This window comes from Scomber scombrus, chromosome 3, assembly GCF_963691925.1.
Source record: "Scomber scombrus chromosome 3, fScoSco1.1, whole genome shotgun sequence".
Lineage (NCBI taxonomy): Eukaryota > Metazoa > Chordata > Actinopteri > Scombriformes > Scombridae > Scomber > Scomber scombrus.
This window is the reverse complement of record NC_084972.1, coordinates 13959634-13979264: the sequence shown is the minus strand read 5'-3', so window position 1 is coordinate 13979264 and position 19631 is coordinate 13959634. Positions and strand designations below refer to the sequence as shown.

The window sequence follows — 19631 nt, the reverse complement described above, 5'->3', positions numbered from 1 at the left end:
TCTGTGTGTGGCATTGCTCATATAATCCTGAGGGATGTCTGCCAATGAAGTGCAGTGTTGTGTTTAGTCTGGAGTGTCAGCCTTGTCAGGATCTTCTCCTCTCTGGTGCTCCTCTTAACTGACCTTTAAGGTGCCCACTGCACTGCATAAATGTGCAGTCCTGCGTTTGCTGTATCCCAATTGGCTGTCACTCTTTAGTGATGTTCCTTTAAATATTCCCTTTGCTTCAGATTAACGGATTAAAATGTCCATGGTCTCCTACTGTTACAGTTTGTGGACAACCAGTGATCAAATATCCTCTTTATTTGGAAATAACCAAATCATAAATATTGGGAATCCATTAATAAATGCTGAATACATTCATAGAATTTGGTAGTCGTGTGGTGCAATATTTTAAATATTTGATAATGCTATTTATTGAGTTGGTAAAATGAATTATTGTCTTCAGTGAACTGTAATTGATAGTGATTGTTTAATAATTGCTTTATTACCTTTGTGAAGGGCCTCTGTAGTTTTGTGACTGCAGAAAGAGAGTGCCACTGTGTCCTTTGGGACTATTGTTTTGTTTGCATTGGTTGATCTTATCATGAAGTAAGACCAACTAAAATACTAAAATACTACAACTAAAACCACATATTCAAAAAGGCCATTTGTATTTTTTACATTTTAGTGGACTATAATTTGCTTTAGCACAGTTTTTTATTCTATCGCAGTGTGATTCCATTTCTACAAATTGTGCATTAACAAAACCCAAACAAAATTAACTTTTGTAAAAGGGATGGTGTTATTAATTCATGACTCATAGTTTTCATTCAATAGATGGAAACATTGTTATAAAACATCTGTGCTACAGAATAGTTTAATTCAAAGATATTCATCCTACTCCTATCCGAGCAAACAGTCAAGAAAACAAGATGGAATGAAGATCCCAACTCATGGCCCAATATTTTCTTTTTACAAAAAATGAGATGTACATGGAGGCACAAATGCAATATTTTTTCACAGATCTGTAGGTACAGTGCAAAAATAAATCATTGAATCAAGTAAATAGCTGGGTTTGTTCTTACTCACAGCTGTGTAAGTAAAGAAGAATCAAGCATATGAATTTGCGCTCATATCTGACAAAGTCCAGCCAAGAGTCCTTGAGAATATGCCTCTAAACTAGGCCAGCTTATTACAATAGCTTATTCGCTGGGATATTATTGCCTCTGCTAGGAAAAACAAGCATCGGCCATAAGCCCTGCAACATATGTCAAAAGTTACAATTCTTACACTGCAGATAATATAGAAATGCAAGCCAGCCAACATCTCATCTAAAGGATGAAAAGATGCAATTCAGTGAACAGAATAAAGTACTTGATGGTGGCCAACACACACACATGAAACTGAGGGGTTTATAATTTTGTTCCAACATTTGTGAGACAATTTATTTGGGATGCACCACCAATATATTGATATCAAAAGACCATCAGTACTGGCTGATAGCTTTCTGGAAATGTTTTCTCTGGCAACATTTAGATGATTGTTGACTGGCATTTCTGTGAGTTTCTCCAATGTCATATTAGTATCAGAAAAAAACAAAAACAAACAAACATTTGATTATCTTGTCTTGATGATTATGTCTGCCTCTGCATTAACATCATTACACAAATGCATATTGGTATTGGCTAATGTGGAGAAAACATCAGCCAAAGAGTAAAAAATGACACGACAACAGTGACATATTGGTGCATACTGTTAAGTAAAAATATCAGAAAGTTCAAGTAAAGGGGTTTGGGTTAGCATTATCATCATACTCACACAATGCTGGGCTAAGGTTAGGTTTCACCTCTAAAAATGAAAAAAGTCAACAATAAAAGTGCTTTGGCAATAATTCAAGTCTTTCATTTACACCACACAAACAGGGGGAGGAAGATATTAGCTGTATGAAGCTGCACATTTTATTTCCTCCCAATGATGCTAGGCTCTTTTAAAATTTACTCCAAAAGTTTCACTAGGCACTAAAATTAAAGACTACTTTTTTTTTCTTGTGACTTCTTTTATTACTATTGTTGTTAGTCTGCATCATTTATATGGTAGATACAAGTTCTTCTGAGGTAAGCACCAGTCGTCTTTTACTTGTAAGTTTTCTATTTGTAGGGGCAAAAAAGTATTTGTACTTATTTGAATGTTCTAGTTACTTCCTAGTCATCACAGTAAAAGTTACATTTTCTCTCCTTTTTTTTTTTTTTTAATCTAGTCCCTATTTTTGTTTTCCAAATGAGTTCTTATATTGTAGGCACACACCAATTTAAACTAAAAAGTGAAAATTTAAAAAAAATTTAAAGTATTGACCCATATGGAAATATTACTATGTATTACCTACATTTATAGTAAAAGTGATGTGAAATAAGAAATAACAAATCTATTATGGCTACTTAACAAAAGCAATTAGTGTGTTATGAACATATAAAGTGCATCGCCTGATGGGATTTTGTTGAAAACTACTCATTTGTAAAAAAAATTTAAAAAAAAAAATTAAAAATAAAATAAAACCAAACAGACAGTATATAGTAAGAACAGAAACATTACTGGTACAAAATGGTGAAAAATAACATTTTAGGATGTATTACTACTCACAGTCATTTCTATTCAAATGAAAAGTGCTCCTTTCTAAGCATAAGAATGGTGAGTAGTCTTTAAAAATGTTCTACTGTCCAATTTTAGTGACAGGTGAAACTGATAAAAATGAATGTTTAAATGGTCTGCCATGCACAACAGGACTGCATTTTGCAAGTTTTACATTTACAGAGTACAAAAAAACTACTTGACTGGCAGCAGACAAACAGACTTTGAGCTAACATATTAATGATTAATTTCTGTGTTCTATTGCTTGGCTGTTCCCTAATTCTGACATACTTTTATAACATTTTCTAGAAGCCTATATATCTCAAAGTCCTGTCTTCTGTTTTGCGCGTCTGCAATGCATCACAAATATGAAAGGCCATCTCCCCTTAGGTCAGCATGAAAGGAAACATACAGAGCACATATTCAGACTCAACGGTCTTTACAAAACTCTTTGTGACAGAAACAACAAAAGCTCTCCAGGGACCCCAGAGCCTTCGTCTGTCCTGCACTGGGTTTAGTCCCCCCTCCCCAAATCACCAGTTTGCCTTTTCTTTTGCCGTTGGAGCCTCAACTGGTACAAGGAAGCAATGTGAGAGTCACCCTGCTGCTGTTGAGTCCTCCAGCCACCAGGTGATAGCGAAAATTGAGAAGCAGATGTTAAGCAGCATGTGGGAACAACAGGAGTGCCCAGGCGTCAGGAAAGACTGTGTTAAATTTAGTCTTGAAGAGCCTTGGAGTGGGCCGAAATCTCCACCTTATTCTAAGAGGTCCTATGAGGAGACAGAAGTAGTTAATTGATAATCAAAAAGTCCTACCAATAAAAGCGGACATTATACACAGTATTAGATACCTGATCTGAATCTTCATTGTACTGCGCTTTTCCTGTCTCCATGTAGTGGGCGTCAATATCATCGACTCCTTCAATTTTATTAGCCTCAACATTTTCCCTCATAACAGAGTATCGGTGCACAAGGAACCTGATGAAGACATAACTGCATATTACAGACAAAAAGAAGAAAAATATGTTCAGTGTTATTGGTGTGTGTGAAATGTGGCGAACTGACCGTCCTCCACAGACGTATTTCTTCACAAGCCAAACGCCTGCTATAGCGCTCGTCAGCAGGATCACTATGACAACCATCACTATGACAGCTGTGTTTGTTGAACCGGTTTCAGTCTGACAGAATGACAGAAAGAGAGAGGCAGGAAATTGTGAAGAAACAGCAAGTCAAAAACAACCCTCGGTGCATCACTTACATAAATAAACAGTGACTCAGATTATACTGCTGACTGATGTCATGCTATAACTATATAACCCACTCAGACCTTCAGTATTGATCATGGCGAAGATCAAAAGTTCCCCTCTTCAATATGTCCAAATTTACAGAATTCTCAAACTAAGCATCACTGACCAGAAAATTTGGATGAAGGGCATTGCTGGTGCACATCCTCCTCAGGTCAGTCTCCCTCCTGTCTGGCTGGAAACCACCCTCACACTGGTCTCCTGGAATCTTTCGGTAGCTTAAATGGAGGACGACAGAGAGACATGAGAAACAAGACAAAGCTCAGTGAAGGGGACACGGTGCAATATGATCAAAAATACCAAAGAAGTGATATATATACACCTGTGAGGGAAATTACAAATACTACTGCACTTGTTTGAATACAGTTAGTGCACACGTAATCATGTTTTAATTTCCACTATGTTTAATTATTCTGTATCTTACCACGTAACATTTAACTGAGAGCACTTTAGTCTGATTACATACTGGAGTACTGTTAATGTAACAGAAGGGTTCATGGCGTGTGAGCAGGGAATGTGCAAAACTGTTTAGAAAGGCCAACAATAAAGGAAATCAGAGGATGGCAGGTTGCCACAGAAACAACAAGACCAGATAAGGAAGAGCAAAACAGAGTTCAACTTGGAGTTCTCAGCAGGTGTGCAGAGGCAGAAGCGCTTCCAGGAAAAAAACACTGATAAGTAACAAACAAAGAGCTGGTTGATGTACAGTAGCAATCAATTGTTTCTAAAAGTGACAGAATGCTTTGGAGTTTTCATGACTATAGAGTGTGTGTTTTGACTTCGCCTTTTCATTCTTTGTCAAACACAGACACTGAGTCCGTATGCATGCGTTATAAAGAGTGACAATACTGGAAGGACATTTTTATCTTGTTCCTCTTTGTCAGAGTGGAAGATTGGGGTGAGAGGAGGGTCGATGTAGAGTCAGAGGATCTACTGCAATGCAAGCATTATAACCTGTTTTACACTTTCTTTCAGAGTCTCATACTTGCTTTGACACTTTGATCTTTACCTTAGAAAGTAACTTAGAAAGCCTCTCAGTGTAAACTGTATGAATACTAAGCTAAGTTTATGTTATCCTTTGGCATCTAAAACTAAAACTATGTTACAGCTTGTGATACTACAGATGCGACATGCTCCTTTTTAGCTAGTTAGATGCTTCCTATTAAATGCTGTTACAGATGTTCCCTAGCAACCAATTTACACAATACTAAAGTGTTTACTAGATAAGACATTTCTCAAATTTTAATGGTGCAACCTGATATAGTGTGAAACTACAGTAGCGGGTAGTTTCTAAGGAAATACTTTACACTCAGACTTTGTGATGGATTTAACAGCTGGCGTAACCATGTCCAGATGTGCAGAAATGGTGATACATTCCACATTCTGCGTTAAGTTAATTAATAGACTTAAGGCTTTTGGAAATGAGGTGATCATCATTTCTTACAGCTATCTATATCATAACGCACAGTGGGAAGACCTGTGACATACATAACAATGTATAATTATCACTTTATTTTCTGGGTTTTATTCCCTTTAAAATGACAGCTTTTTGGCTCCTAAACTGCAGCTTGAACAAAGAGGTTTTGTTGCTAGTATTTTTTTGTTTATTTCAGAGGAAGAACAGTGAGTGAAAGCAAAGGGTGTGAAATCTGTAAAGACCAAAGGGAAAAACACACATCCTCACCCACTGGTCTGTAGCTGTTCGGTAGTTCCATTTAAACAGAACTCCAGAGGCCGACTCTTCAACTCCTCCTGCTCCACACACTCTGAGCTGTTCATTGGTTGGTAGTATCCAAAGTCACTGTAAGAACAAAAAGAGACACACTGTCGAATGCTGGCAGGGAAAATGATTTGTACGGTTCTGTCTGTGCTCAATTTGCTCAGCATTGCAATAAAACTCTGCCAAAATCCACTAGATAACCTCAAACCCTACATTTTCTTTTCCATACACATGAAATAAAGTGTCCAGTGTCCCTACTTCTTAGCTAAACCTCATGATCACACTAAATGCAGGATGAAGAAATTACTTAATCTATTTTGTTATGTCAGTCTCTTACATAAATTACAAAGATGACATGGAAGGAACAAGGACGTACCAGTGATAATCATCCACTGTACACGAGCAGGGGTACAGCTGCTTGGTGACAGCATAGTCCCTGCCGTTCCAGCAGACAGAGTCTTTCCTCAGGCGTAAGAAGGTCTCTTTATAGCCCAGCACACAGCCATCATTAGATCCACTAGGGTCTGCAGAGTGAGCAAGCCACTGTACATAGTCCCCTTCATTGCCTGCACAGACATATACACATGCAGACACACAAAGTAAAAGCACACATGCCCCAACACCAACCAAACGTCACCCATCCTCTCCCACATACTCACAATCTCTGGTGAGGAGCTTCCTGAAGTCTACAGTAATCACCACCCATTTACTGAAGTCGTTCCTGTAGCCCCACAGGCTGACGTTCATGGAGCGCGAGCCGGGCTCACTGTCCATACCGCTAAAGTGAAAGGGGTCGCTGGTGAAGTTATAAGTATGCCAGCATTGCCCTTCATCCGTAGAAAACCTGAGAGAGTAGAGGACGAGAAGTGGAAAGAGCCCATCAAGTAAAAAAAAGGGCCGTTAAAGCGGACATATGCTAAAAATCTTAAATAAAATAATACAATACAATCACTTATCCTCACTTGATCTGATTAACGGGTGAGTTGGTGTGCTCCACAGCCACCAGCAGGCCTCCAGAGTCCAGTATAGCATAATGATGTGGACCCCTGAGGGCCAACAGCCACGTGTAGCCCCCATCATCAGACACAAATACATCAGGCAAGAGAGATGACTCTGCGTCTCCAATACTGCCTGGAGGAAGGCAGGGAGATAGTGGTATGAGAAATTTTACCATGGAGTAAAATGATTCTGTATCAAAACATCTTTGTGTGTGTGTGTGTGTGTGTGTGTGTGTGTGTGTGTGTGTGTGTGTGTGTGTGTGTGTGTGTGTGTGTGTGTGTGTGTGTGTGTGTGTGTGTGTGTGTGTGTGTGTGTGTGTGTGTGTGTGTTTTATACCATGGGCAAGAATCAGGCCAACAGCACTGGGCTGTGAGAGAGGCAGCATGGGGACGTTGATCTTCATGGTGGTGCTGTAGGAGGCATGGAGGTGAAGTCTACACTGTAAATGCACAATAATAAGGATGATGTTGGTATGAAGTCAGACCCGCACTGCAGAAACTCATCGTAACATGAATATAATAAGTCATAAAGTAGAAAGCCTTTTTGGGACATAAGATATATTGGATAATCAGACAATGTGTGTTTGCGTGGATCAGGTTAATTCATTTCTTATGTTAAACAGAACAATTCCATCATTTATCACATACATAAAACATTTTCATAAACAATAAAGAAATTATGTTTGTATTTGAATATATGGCATAATCCGTATGCATGTATATATGTGTGTCTCACTCTATTAGGCCTGTTAGTTGAGGTCTCAGTGTCACATTGGCTGTTTTGTGGTCTGCGCAGCGTCTGCCACTTTGCTCCTTGATCAAAGGTGATCACTGTCTCCACAGCACCATCTACGAAGGGACACAATAATATGCATTACGATGACTTAAATAGTACATGTGTTGTTCTGCATGTTTAACCCGTTTAATTACAGACAATAAAACACTTCTCCTAAGAATTTTCCAAACACTTCATAGGTTTTAGTTCATTATACTATGGTGAGAAAATCAAACAAGTAAATCAATTTTAAATTTGCCTGAGATAGGTAATCAATCACAGTGAACTTTTAGTCTGTTTTATTTTTGTTAAAGTCAGAGGGATTAGCAGGGACTGTTTCTGAATTGTTCCTTTAATATGCATTCAAAGATTTTCTAACATCTGAGATCAGACTGCCAAAAATAATTATGTTCACGTTACACTAAAATGAAACTAAACATGGACATCATAAAAAGAACAATGTGAAGATGATAGTTTGTTGAATTAAAAGGTTTGCTCATTCTTGGATGTTGGAGTTTCCCACTTGTACATAAATGCACCACAAAGGGTTTTATTCAAAATAACTCCTTGCTTGCAGCAATAATATAACTTTGACAAAGACATGCGTACAATGACATGTTTAGTGTGAAAAATGACCTTTCTCAAACAAATGTAGCTGCCATCACTTTTCAATTTTGAATTTAAACCAGGAAGAAATTAACTTATAAATGTTTGGTGTTATGTGAAAATTGGTACTGAAACAATTTTTTTGGCATACTGATACAGTACAGGACCATTGTTTAGTGTGACTTTAAGACCAAATGTAATTCATTTACAAATGTTCTGTAATTAAATGAAACCATGTATTTAACACGTAAGAACACATTACACGTTGTGTTGACCCACCCTCTGTGAGTATGCTGGTCATGTAGACGCCCCTGAGGGAAGCAATGGCGGTAAAGTCAGTGTCACTTCCTGTGGTAGTATAGAGGTGACGCTCCAGAGACTTGGAGAACACGGTTCCTCTGTCATCTGATACATAGATGGTTCCAACCCCAGAGTCTGTTCAACACACACGCACGCACGCACGCACGCACGCACGCACGCACGCACACGCACACACACACACACACACACACACACACACACACACAAAAGATTTGGATTCTCCACTGCAATACATTTACTGATGACAGAGAAAACTTGCTGCCACTCAGTGTTTTTTTTTTTTAAAGGACACTTCAGCAGGATATCTGCTTCAGGGTTATTTTGTGTTATTGACACTAATGTTAATTATCAGCAGCAGCATTAAATACTGCCACATTCATCACCATTCACATCAATCATCAGTATCAGCATCATCATAACTGGTTCTGACCTTCAGGGTCGTCCACATGCATGAATATCATGTCCTGATTAGCTGCCAGGATGGAGTAGAACTGCTCATGGTTGACTTTAGGAAGCTGAGCCATGTTCCACACTTCGCCTCCGTCCACTGACACATGGATCATACGTTCTGTACCCTAACACACAAACATACACAAACACACATACAAACATACTAGTTTTATAATCATAAGGGAAATATGCAGGCATGTGTCTGTTATACAGTTATTATTTTATTCACTATGAGATGAAAAAGCTGAAGGGATGATAAGAATAAACAGGTGTACACAATTTAAGTTAGACATGCAGCTCATTAAGTGAGATCATAAATCCAACACATATGTTGCAGGGTCAGTGGTACACCCACAACTCCAGAAAGATTATATCATTTCACCTGCATGATACTGGGGTGATTGCAGAAGTTTAATATGTTAAAAATAATATTTGAATGGCTTGATACCACTTTGGTTTAAGAGAGAAAATATACACAGCATCTAGGTGTGAAAAGCATATCATTCATTTCCACATAGAAGCTTCATACACACAAACAGTTGAAGAAACATGCACCAACTCCTAATTAGAGATTCTGTATGCATCAGGTAAAACGGAAACACGCAGCTCCTACTCTTTGAAGCAGCTATTGCTCCTGCTCAGACCCACACCCACACAGACACACACACCTACCGTGCCAGTCATGATGGAAGCGAAAACAAAGCGCCCTCCCAGTACAAAAGAATAAACTCTTGTTGCGATCGTCTGGAAGCTTCTACCGTAGTCTGCCGTTTTCCTTAACTCCAGCATTCCCTTTTCATCTGACAGAGACAGGGTGGTGTTACTGGATATATTACTGAATTGTAGATGTATTGTATGTGGATAACTATATTGCATTTACTTACTGCATGATCCATTATAGTTTGTTGTAAAGTAGATGCTGTTTTTTGGACCCCTGTATGAGTGACAAAAGGACAGTAAACGAAGGATTTTGGGAAAGGAAAGGTCTAATTGTGCGCACATTGTGCACACATTTTTAACCACTTGAAAGTTCAAATGTAAATTCATTTTTTGGAATTTGTAGAGATCACAGATTATGTTTGTGGTTTCTTATAAGTGCTGTGTGACCAAGGCACACACACCGACCCCCCGGGCTGTGCTCCAAGCCCCCTCTGGCTTTGTTTGCTGCCAAAGGGGACGAAGGTTTTCAACTGCAAAGATTCTGCTGGTTTCAAGGACTGTGGGCTGAATAAGAATGCTGCTGCTGACTCATGATTCAGTCTGACAGCAGCTTCGGCTCCCTCGCTCTGCAGTCAATTTAGGTTAGGTCCTAAATGACAGCTGTGGTCACGCAGAGCTATCACAGTGCTCCCACAATGCAGCGCTAACAACCGCAGGTCGACACCACAACCTCATGTGAACTCTGGTGCTCAAATGAAACCAGAGTCAGGCAAGTGGTCCAAACTGCGGTGAGAAAGACAGCTGGAATAACAATGGCGGACAAAGAATACACACACATAAACAGGCCTGTTATACCAAAAACAAAGATGCACATGTCGGCAGTGTGGAAACAAACAGGCACAAAGCTGTTTCATACCCTGCTGGTGATGGACAGCTTCGACTTGTTTTTTCATTCCAAATCAATCACACAGAGATGACTGATGTATAAAATGTAACTGAGGGTTCATACTCTCTATATATATACATATATACATATATACATATACATATATATATATATATATACATATAAAAGTAGATTTTTCTTGGTCCTTCATTATGCCATCTATAACATATGTACCTCCAACCAGAACCCAAGTCTTGTGTGTATAAATACATTTAGAGGACATTTCTCACCATCTGACCAAACAAACACTGTCATGGATCTTCCTCCAGGTGGTGCCAAAGTCCTCAGACAGCCACAGGTCCAACTGATGGCCACAGACAATGAAAGGAGGGAAACGTTTAGTGTTGACCTCTGAGTACTCAGTTATAAATAATTCAGTTCAATTATATTTGTACAGCACCATCTCATACAAAAGCACCAATAAACAGAAACATAATTCATACATTCACATGAAATCACACACACACACCTCATTCCTCTCACCTGAGTTTCCCCCGCCCATTTCCTCACCTGGATCCTATTATCCTCATCAGTCACTCATCACACACTGGCCTAGATTTATTTACACTTTGCCAGATTGTCTAGTGCTATCCAGCATTCCTATACATGGTTTTACTGACTACTGGTTGAAGATTTTGTCTGTTCCCTTCGGTTTTTCCTGCTTGCCTGGTTTGTGACCTGTGCTTGTTTTTCTGGACTTGACTAGAAGACTCTCTGCTACTGCTGAGTTCCTGCTTTTGTGTTCTGAGATTTCATAGACATTAAAAAACTGTTCCATTCTTAACGTGCATAAATACTGAATGCCAGACTTTGAAAGTGCTCTCGGCACATGGCAGAGATTTCCACCTTGTGACCAGAGAGATCTGCTGGGGTTACAAATTGATAGCATGTCTGAGATGCAAACAGATAAAGTCAAGTTGCAATTATCTAATCAAGTATCTTGTTTCCAGAAAAAGTGCAGGATTTTATTTTTAGATTTTAGGGCATGAATGCTGCTACCGTGATACTGAGCGTCAGAAGTGCGTTGCAGTCTCCTGGGTTGTACAGCATCTGAATGAGGGGCTCAAACGGCAGATCAGATGGGATAAATGTCAGGCCGAAGTCCTGCGAGCGAAAAAGTCGAAATCCCCCGATTTCTGACACATCGCCAGTAAGGATGACCTGAAACCAAACGCAGACAGAAGCAGTGAGGAACACTATCCTATAACACTATAGTAAAGGCATGTAGTCAGTATGTGAAGTTTCTTTTGTAAAAAACAATGAATAACACTCTTTTCCCCAAACAACTCACTTTGCCAGAGTGGTCAGGACTGATGGCGATACCGAACTCTGTCTGGATGAAGGTGTGGTTGATCAGGTGAGTCACGTCATTGAACGTCTTCCCGTAGTCTTCACTGACACAGTGAAAAAGATGCAGTTAGACCCTCAGAATACTGTTATGTAGAGCTGCAATGATTAGCTGATTAATCGAATGACAGAAAATGAATTGTCAACTATACGATCAATTAATTGTTTGGTTCAAGCTTTTAAAATATGAGTATTTTTTGGTTTCTTTAGTCCTCTATGAGAGTAAACTGAATATCTGATATTTTAGGTTGCATGTTGGCTTTTAGGTTAGGACTTCATAATAGAAAATAATTATTAGCTGCAGCTCCACAGTTATGACAAATACATTTTACTGCTCCATTTCCATCTAGCGTGCCGTCAACCATTGTTTTTTCTACTATTTCTCACCTCCTGTAGAGGTTAGACTGGCCAAAACGCATCATGAACAACGGCACTTGAAATGTTGTCAAGACCAGCAGCACCTGGGAGAGGAGAGTGCAGGCATTACACAACTTCTTACAACATTTTGGACTCTCTTACTCCCCCCCCCAATTCAGTTATGTGTATTTTCATGCACATGATAAAAACTCACCCCTGATCCATCTCCCACCCAGGCCAGTGACAGGGAACCCATGGTTCTCACTTTGAAGGCGAACTGGAATACAAGAAAAAAAAATAAGGCAAGAAAAGTGGTAGATTTTAGAAAATATTCAATGTCATTCTGGCAAAATCTTTCAGGAAGAAGATGTATGATGATTAAGTAAATCTGAGACATTTGTATGTAAAAAAAAAAAAACAACACAGCAGCTCATGAGCATCATTGCATAAACTCACACATTCATAAGTGCAAAGAGTTTGTTTGTGTGTGTGTATGTGTTACTGTCACTTGCTGCACACTAGACATGATAGCCGGGAGTGCAGAATGAATTGTTCTTACTGTCCAAACTAACTGTGCCATTTGGATGCACTCTGCATGTGTGACCTACTTTCCTGTCTAAATTACAAAGCTGGGGCCAGAGAACAAGACAGTCACTCATGTCCCAAGCACATATACACAAAGGCACACACACACACACACACACACACACACACACACACACACACACACACACACACACACACACACACACACACACACACACACACACAGAGTACATGGAGGCTGAATTAATGATATTCTTTCAATAAACAATTAATAAAAATGTTTACTATTCACAAATTCTTTTATACAGTTTTCAGATTATGGAGTATTAAATGTTTACTGTAAAATTGGAAAAACTCAGTGTTACATAATATTATGGCTAATGAGCAGAAAGAGTTTCCATCCGAGTTTTGTGTCCTGGCTGCAAACAACATTCCAGTCTGCTCATCCAGAGTGACGTTCAAGTGTTTGGTCATTTGAGTGACGTATTCAGCTACAGCCCACACTGTATTTGTGGAGTACGAGGAAGGTTTCTCCCCTCCTCTCCTTTGCTGTCGGGACAGAGATGTTTACAAGGTGAGCCCAGCCCCGCAGAGTCTGCGCACAGCTCTATAAAGCCACAGGAGACGGCCAGGTCTGCCTGCTGGAAACTTTGTAAATATGTCCAGTGGAAAGCGGCCTGGCCCCAGCTGTCCAAGTGTGTGAATACAACTTTCCATCATTCCTCCACCACATGAATCACTTCATCACACCCTCGCTGCATCCATCTGTTCTTTCATATTTTAATCACTTGACTGCTTGACAACTTCTCCTCCCTTCCTTTGCAGTCATCTATTCAAGCTGTTGATCAGTTAAAAAAAATATAGAGCATGACGTGTCTTTTTCTTCCAGACAGTCTCGTACCATGTAACTGAAGTTTTGTTGATTCAAATCTGCCCAAGGAACACTGTGTCACTTTCTTTTTCTCTCTAAATATATCCTCTCACTCCCATTTTTCATCTACCTAATACAGGGGTTACTCCCAAAACTGTTTATGTTATGGTTACAATTGAAGTTCAGTGCACATAAATTCACTAACTATCAATGTAATTGTGTGCAGAGGTGACAAAATAAGAGTATCTATCTGTCCTCCCATCCAAACACACCATACACAAACAATTCACAAATGAGATGACGTGTCATAATGTCATAATGATTGTCATAGTGTTATAACAGTGTGACAGGTCACTGTCAAAAGGTCGCTGTCTTTTTAGAATTTGTTTAGCATGTTTGTTTAGCATTAAGGCTCGACCAATATTGGATTTTTTGGGGCCGATACTGATATTGGAGAGTAAAAAAGATTCAATATATTGGTTGATAATATTTCAGCTTCAGAATAAATACATTAACACACATTTTTTGCAATGGTCCTTCAAATGTGGTTATCAAACACTTGTGACAAAGCTATGTAATGGAGGCATGATATTTTGCTTTTTAACAATAAGTTTCATTGTATAAAATTACATCAGTGCACTGTATTTGGTCAACTTCATTGAGAATTTAATCATTGTAAATAACTATAAATAAAATATCAGAACAAAAAAAAACATATGTATAACTTGAATCAAGAAAAGCAAATATACATAAAATGCTGCTTATGTAACTTTAAAAGATACAATAAAAACAATAAGACAATACAATAAGATATATACTGTACATATACACCAATACCGATATATCTGTGATAGGCCAATATGGTGGTTATCAGTCAAGCTCTATTTAGCATGTCAAAGAATGACACAATTATGACAAGAATGCTAACCGTTTGTTTTCTCTCTCGCTTTAAAAGACATGCAAGACAACATTATTTGAAGACAGAGTCAAATAACATCAAACTGACATACATGTGAATTATGAAATAGTGTCGGCATTACACAGTTTGTCCATCAGAGAGAACAGAATCTTATTTTTGTCCTACTTTACACCTATCATGGTAACAATTACTTAATTACAAAATTTGAGGCAAGGTTTGTGTATATTAGGAGTTTATGTTTCCATAAAATATATAATATTCTAATATTGATTGAATTGATTTAAATAATTGATTGATTTTCTGACTTTTTATAGAGAAAACAACTACTCAATTAATCAAGAAACTAATCAACAGATTAATCAATTGCGAAAATAATTGTTAGTTGCACCCTGACCACATACAAACACACTTAATCTGGATGCAATCAGAATACAATCAATGCAATAAGACATAAATGAACAGTGGGGAAAAGTTATCTTGGCCAAAAACTACACAAGCTAACTTTTCATCAATATGACCTCCTGAAATCCTGTTTAAAACCTTGATCTTACAACTCAGGTCACAATGACAGGCGCAGTTAAGGTCACTGCAGGTCAACAGGTTTCATGTTGTGTCTTGTCTTGGAACCCGGCCTTTGCAAATGTTTCTGCCAGTTGCTTTCACACCTGTGTTGAGTTTAACCAGCAGGGTGTTTTCCACATCTGTTCTTCTGAAACCCCGACTGGACAAATGCTGACTTGACCAGCTAAAGTTCATTGAGACTGAAACCCAAACAATCAACAAGTACACTATACAGCAAGCCAGCTGAAGAAATGGCTGAGGGCACTGAGTTATAGTGAAACCTCCTGTTTTATCAAAGTGGAAGAGGGAAGAACACAAGTATCACACACACTGCTGTACATGCACAAAGCTGTACACATAAACACACAGACACACAAATATATCCTGCAGACTCAGTAATACACACTGCTGGCAGGAGGGAGCACAGTGAAGTTGTCTCTCGGAGGTCAGACGCCAGCACAATGAGCTCCTTATTCTCTCTGCTCTGGGTTTTAACCTTTTTGCTTCAGTGGTGTTTACACACATAAAACATCAGAAGAGGAGGTCAAACTCTCAGGCTCTGATCTAACACACGGAGCTGTGTCAGCCAATCGCCTGATGCCAGGCTGAGTTTTGTGGGCACAGGCATAAGCTGGGGCATATTTACAGTATGTCTCATGGATTATCATTGTTGAAGAAAACTAGAACAGAGGGCAGGGGAGCTGAGGGCTGCAGAGAACCCTGCTGAGTAGTTTTACATTAAATCGATTACTCATGTAGTCTACAAAATAACAGTTAGAAAAGACAAAAGGTCAAAATCAACGCAGCAGAAGAGGAGATATCCAGACTCCAAAAACTCCAAAAAACACTGGATCTTACATTTCCCTTAATGCGACTCAATAACGTCTTTCATTAGACCTTCCCTTCCTGAGTAACTCCCAGATAGTTCAAACTCCATGTGTCAGCATTTTCCTGTTTCCATTAAACCTGCAATAACAACATTTTTTGGCATTATTATCACCTAATAACGTTGAAACTGTCCCTTTACTCATCCAAAAGATATGAACAGCATCAGCATTCATTTGGAGTCGTGTTTCTGTCCACCTGGTAAATATTAGTCCAATATTCGCTCTCCGTTTATTGGCCTCCGTTTATTGGCCTCGGCTAACCTACTGAATAAATCACCTGTCTCTTTAGCTGCTAAATGTTTCACTATGTTCACCAGCTCACAGGCTGCAGCTGGAAACCATGAGATGAGAGCCGTGAGAGTGAACCAAAACAGTGAAGTTGCGGGGCCTGAAATCAAAAAAAGGTGTTAAAGTAAAAATATAAGAAGTCTCAAACTGTATCTAAAATCATCCTGGTGAAATCATCTGGGTGTTTGGGTTTTTTTTTTAAAAACGTTTTCAAACTTTGGAAAGTTCCCGTCAGAGCAATAAAATATATTTTACTGTTTTCACAGGTTGAGTAAAACACCTTGTGACAAATTGATAATTTGTAAAAATCGAGTGCCCCTTTAAACAACTCTTTGCAGACTAATTAATTATATTAATTGTTTGCATGAAAACTTTAAAATGCAAACACAAGACTAAACACACACTTGATCCTTTTGTCTGTCCTCCATGAAGGAAGTTGAGGACTTTAAAATACAAATGTTTACCCGGACATATACAAGTGTCTTCAAGTGCCTTTCTAGTTTTGCTGTATTTTAAAATTTCGTCGGATGTCTCCCTGTATATCAACAAACCCAAACTTTCCATAACTCTCTCTGTTTCTCCCTTTCCCACCATGTGGAACATCAACTCTGTTGCTTTTCTTGGTGCTCCAACAGCTGGCCGCGACCCAGCTACGCTTCACCCCGAAAACAGAACATGTTTTTTCTCTACATTTTTTTTGGCCAGAGGGGATAGAGGACAGGATGGAGCAAGTTTGTAGCTAAATGAACCCCACACAAACAAACAAAAAAAAGGGAAAATTACGCAAAGCTGGGACTGGCTTACGAAATACATTCTCTGTAGTCTATCAGACATAAACTAGCATGAAAAGAAGGGCGATGAGGAACATAGGAGTAGGTTAGATTTTGTGACCTGATCGTTTACAGAGCAAACTAGAAAAGAGAGAGTGTGCACTACTGATCTAAATGCTCGCACTACCTTGTCTGATCTAGCCCCGCAGATTTTTGATAACAGAAAACAAACAAATAAATCCATGCTGGTGTTCAGATGGAGTTCAACAGAAACAACGCGGGGAATGTTTGTGAGGGAAAATGGCCCAGAGACAGACGGGAGGAGTCTGCTCTCTGTGAGCACGCCGAATCGTTTTCATGCTTAAAAGCTAGTCCAGGTGTCTGAGCCACAGGGATGACGTAATGTCCACTTCTTCCATCATACACACACACACAGACACACACACACACACACACACACACACACACACACACACACACACACACACACACACACACACACACACACACAGGAAGGCTGTCCTGCACAGTTCTGTAGCTTTGGAGAAAGTAGTTAGTGTTGAACATTCCTCTGGACATCAGGTTTGTACTTGTGCTTCCTATTACAACATGTTCAGTATTTAAGGAACAGAAGGTGTTGTTTGATCTATTATAATAATGGATAAGGGGCAAAAAGAGAGAGGATTCAAGAGGGCTGAATGAGAAAGATAAGGCCAAAAAACACAAGACGCTAAGTGTTAAATCGAGTTTTGGATGTGTGATCAGTTCTACTTTGGAGGCAAGTTGTCGCCATGGCATCATTTTTCTTAAATCACTGGTGTGCAAGAGAAACACCTGAGAGCTGTCCCTCTTCAAAAGTTCAGCTCTGTATGTACCTGTCTCCTCCAACATACTCCTGGTACAAGACTAGCTGAATACAATTTAATATACAAACTCCATCCATCCTGCATCTTTTGCTTCCTCAAACACTGACAGTAGTGGATCTGACCTGGACTGAAGACCTACATTAATTCAGATCAATCCAATGCAGTGTAAGTAGAGCTGAAACAAATGATGGATCAGCAGAAAATTAATCAACAACTAGCTTGATAGGCTGATTATTTAATGTCATCTTTTCAAGCAAAAGCTTTCTGGTCTAACTTCTCCAATATTTGCCACTTTCCTGAGTTTTGTACTGTTGTGATTTAGCTTTGGATGAAACAAGCAATGCAAGTCTGGGAAACTATTTTCTAACATTGTAAAGACCAAAAGATAAGTTGAGGAAGTAGACGAATCACCAGAATAATCGCTAACATAAAAATAAAAAAATATTTAGAGCTGCAACGATTAGTTGGAAAACACAATTAATCAGCAACTATTTTGATCATCAAGGAATCATTCTCAGCGATGTTTTAAGAAAAAAAAAGATACAAATCTATTATTCAGGCTTCTTAAATATTAATATTTCTAGTAGTCCTCTATGAAAGTGATTTACAAACTTTTTCACAACTAAAGTGACACATTTTGGTTTTAGATGTTGATTAAATGAAGTGTCCCATGACCGAAACAGCCATAGGCTACTTTCTGTTTTTGGGTTACTTATAGATGAAACAATAGTTTAAAATAAATGATTCCTTTTTTTTTTTTTGCTGGAAACCCTCTGAAACTCCTTTATAGAACCCATTTTGAGAAACACATTTTTCCTCATTTTCCAATCTAATCAGTTAATCGAGAAAAGAATCATTCGATTATATTCTGTTATGAGGGCTGAAAATAATACTATGGCTTTAACTGATGATAGTTTTTGTCATCAATTCATGTGCTGATTATTTTTTCAATGATCATCTTTTCAGATCATCATTTCAGTGCCTGAAAATGTGTGAAATGTATGAAACAATATCCATTTTAATTTCCTGTGGCACCAATTGATGTCTTCAAATAGCTTTTTGTTGTTTGACCACCTGTCCAAAACCCAAATATTTTCCTTTTGCCTGCTACAATTAAACACAAAGAAAAGCAGTAAGTTTAAAACTGACTTTTAATAGTTCGATTAATCGACTAACTCTTTCATCTCATTTCATCCTCGCATTTATAAAGAAAGATTTACTGCGGGATTTCACTTCTATCCTCATTCACACCAAAGACAGCTGTCAAATCATAACTACACAAGACATTATGCATGGGATCATTTCGTATTAAATGGTCTTAAAAGTTTTCTGTTTGAGAGTGTGAGATATGAGGACGTCTTGGAGGCTGATGACAGTAAGTAAGTTACATGTGCTTCGGACTGAGAGAAGTCGACTCCAACTGTAGCTCACACACACTCACTTTATTTCATTTTCTCAGAGTTTAATTGAATAATTACGGCTTGAAAAACTGAATTAGTGACTTACAGTATGGGTGTTGTTTGGCAGGGTTGACTCCACGCCAGGAAAAGCTGTACATGTCTGTTCATTCAGTCCTGCGCTGCGTTTCGAGACCTCCGACTTCTTCAAACTAAGTCTCTGCTCATCACTGCTGAAGTCCGGCTGCAGCCTCTCCAGCTCTGACGCTTTTTCTCCATCTCTGCACAGCGCAGACGAAAACAACCCGAGCGCCAAAAAGCAACATATGGCCATCATGTTTACAACGAGCCTGCACAACTTTGGACTCCGACACAAACTCATCTGGTCCCAAACCTCAACCTCTGCCCCACCGACCCCCCTTCATCACCAAATGCA

General features: G+C 38.9%; 1 protein-coding gene across 1 annotated transcript; it reads right to left on the bottom strand.

Annotated features, from left to right (window-relative positions):
• Positions 1-920: 920 nt before the first annotated feature.
• LOC134003940 (sortilin-like) lies at positions 921-19560 on the bottom strand. The gene is made up of 20 exons (XM_062443280.1): positions 19305-19560; positions 12305-12367; positions 12121-12194; positions 11678-11780; positions 11386-11547; positions 10617-10690; positions 9665-9714; positions 9453-9580; positions 8761-8905; positions 8289-8444; positions 7365-7477; positions 6966-7068; positions 6593-6761; positions 6290-6474; positions 6007-6196; positions 5595-5711; positions 4020-4128; positions 3672-3784; positions 3458-3584; positions 921-3377 (listed from the first exon to the last, which is right to left on the bottom strand). Exons 1-20 carry the CDS (start codon positions 19530-19532, stop codon positions 3363-3365), a joined length of 2424 nt encoding a protein of 807 aa, XP_062299264.1. The 5' UTR covers positions 19533-19560; the 3' UTR covers positions 921-3362.
• Between the last annotated feature and the right edge of the window lie 71 nt (positions 19561-19631).

What these genes read in the sequence shown, in the direction of transcription:
- LOC134003940 (XM_062443280.1), bottom strand. Translation starts at nt 19,532, where the DNA reads ATGATGGCCATATGTTGCTTTTTGGCGCTCGGGTTGTTTTCGTCTGCG. An exon ending in TGCCAAACAACACCCATACT is followed by an intron (nt 12,368 to 19,304) that starts GTAAGTCACTAA and finishes CTTGTATTCCAG; the next exon opens with TTCGCCTTCAAAGTGAGAAC. An exon ending in TTCTGACGCTCAGTATCACG is followed by an intron (nt 10,691 to 11,385) that starts GTAGCAGCATTC and finishes TGTGGCCATCAG; the next exon opens with TTGGACCTGTGGCTGTCTGA.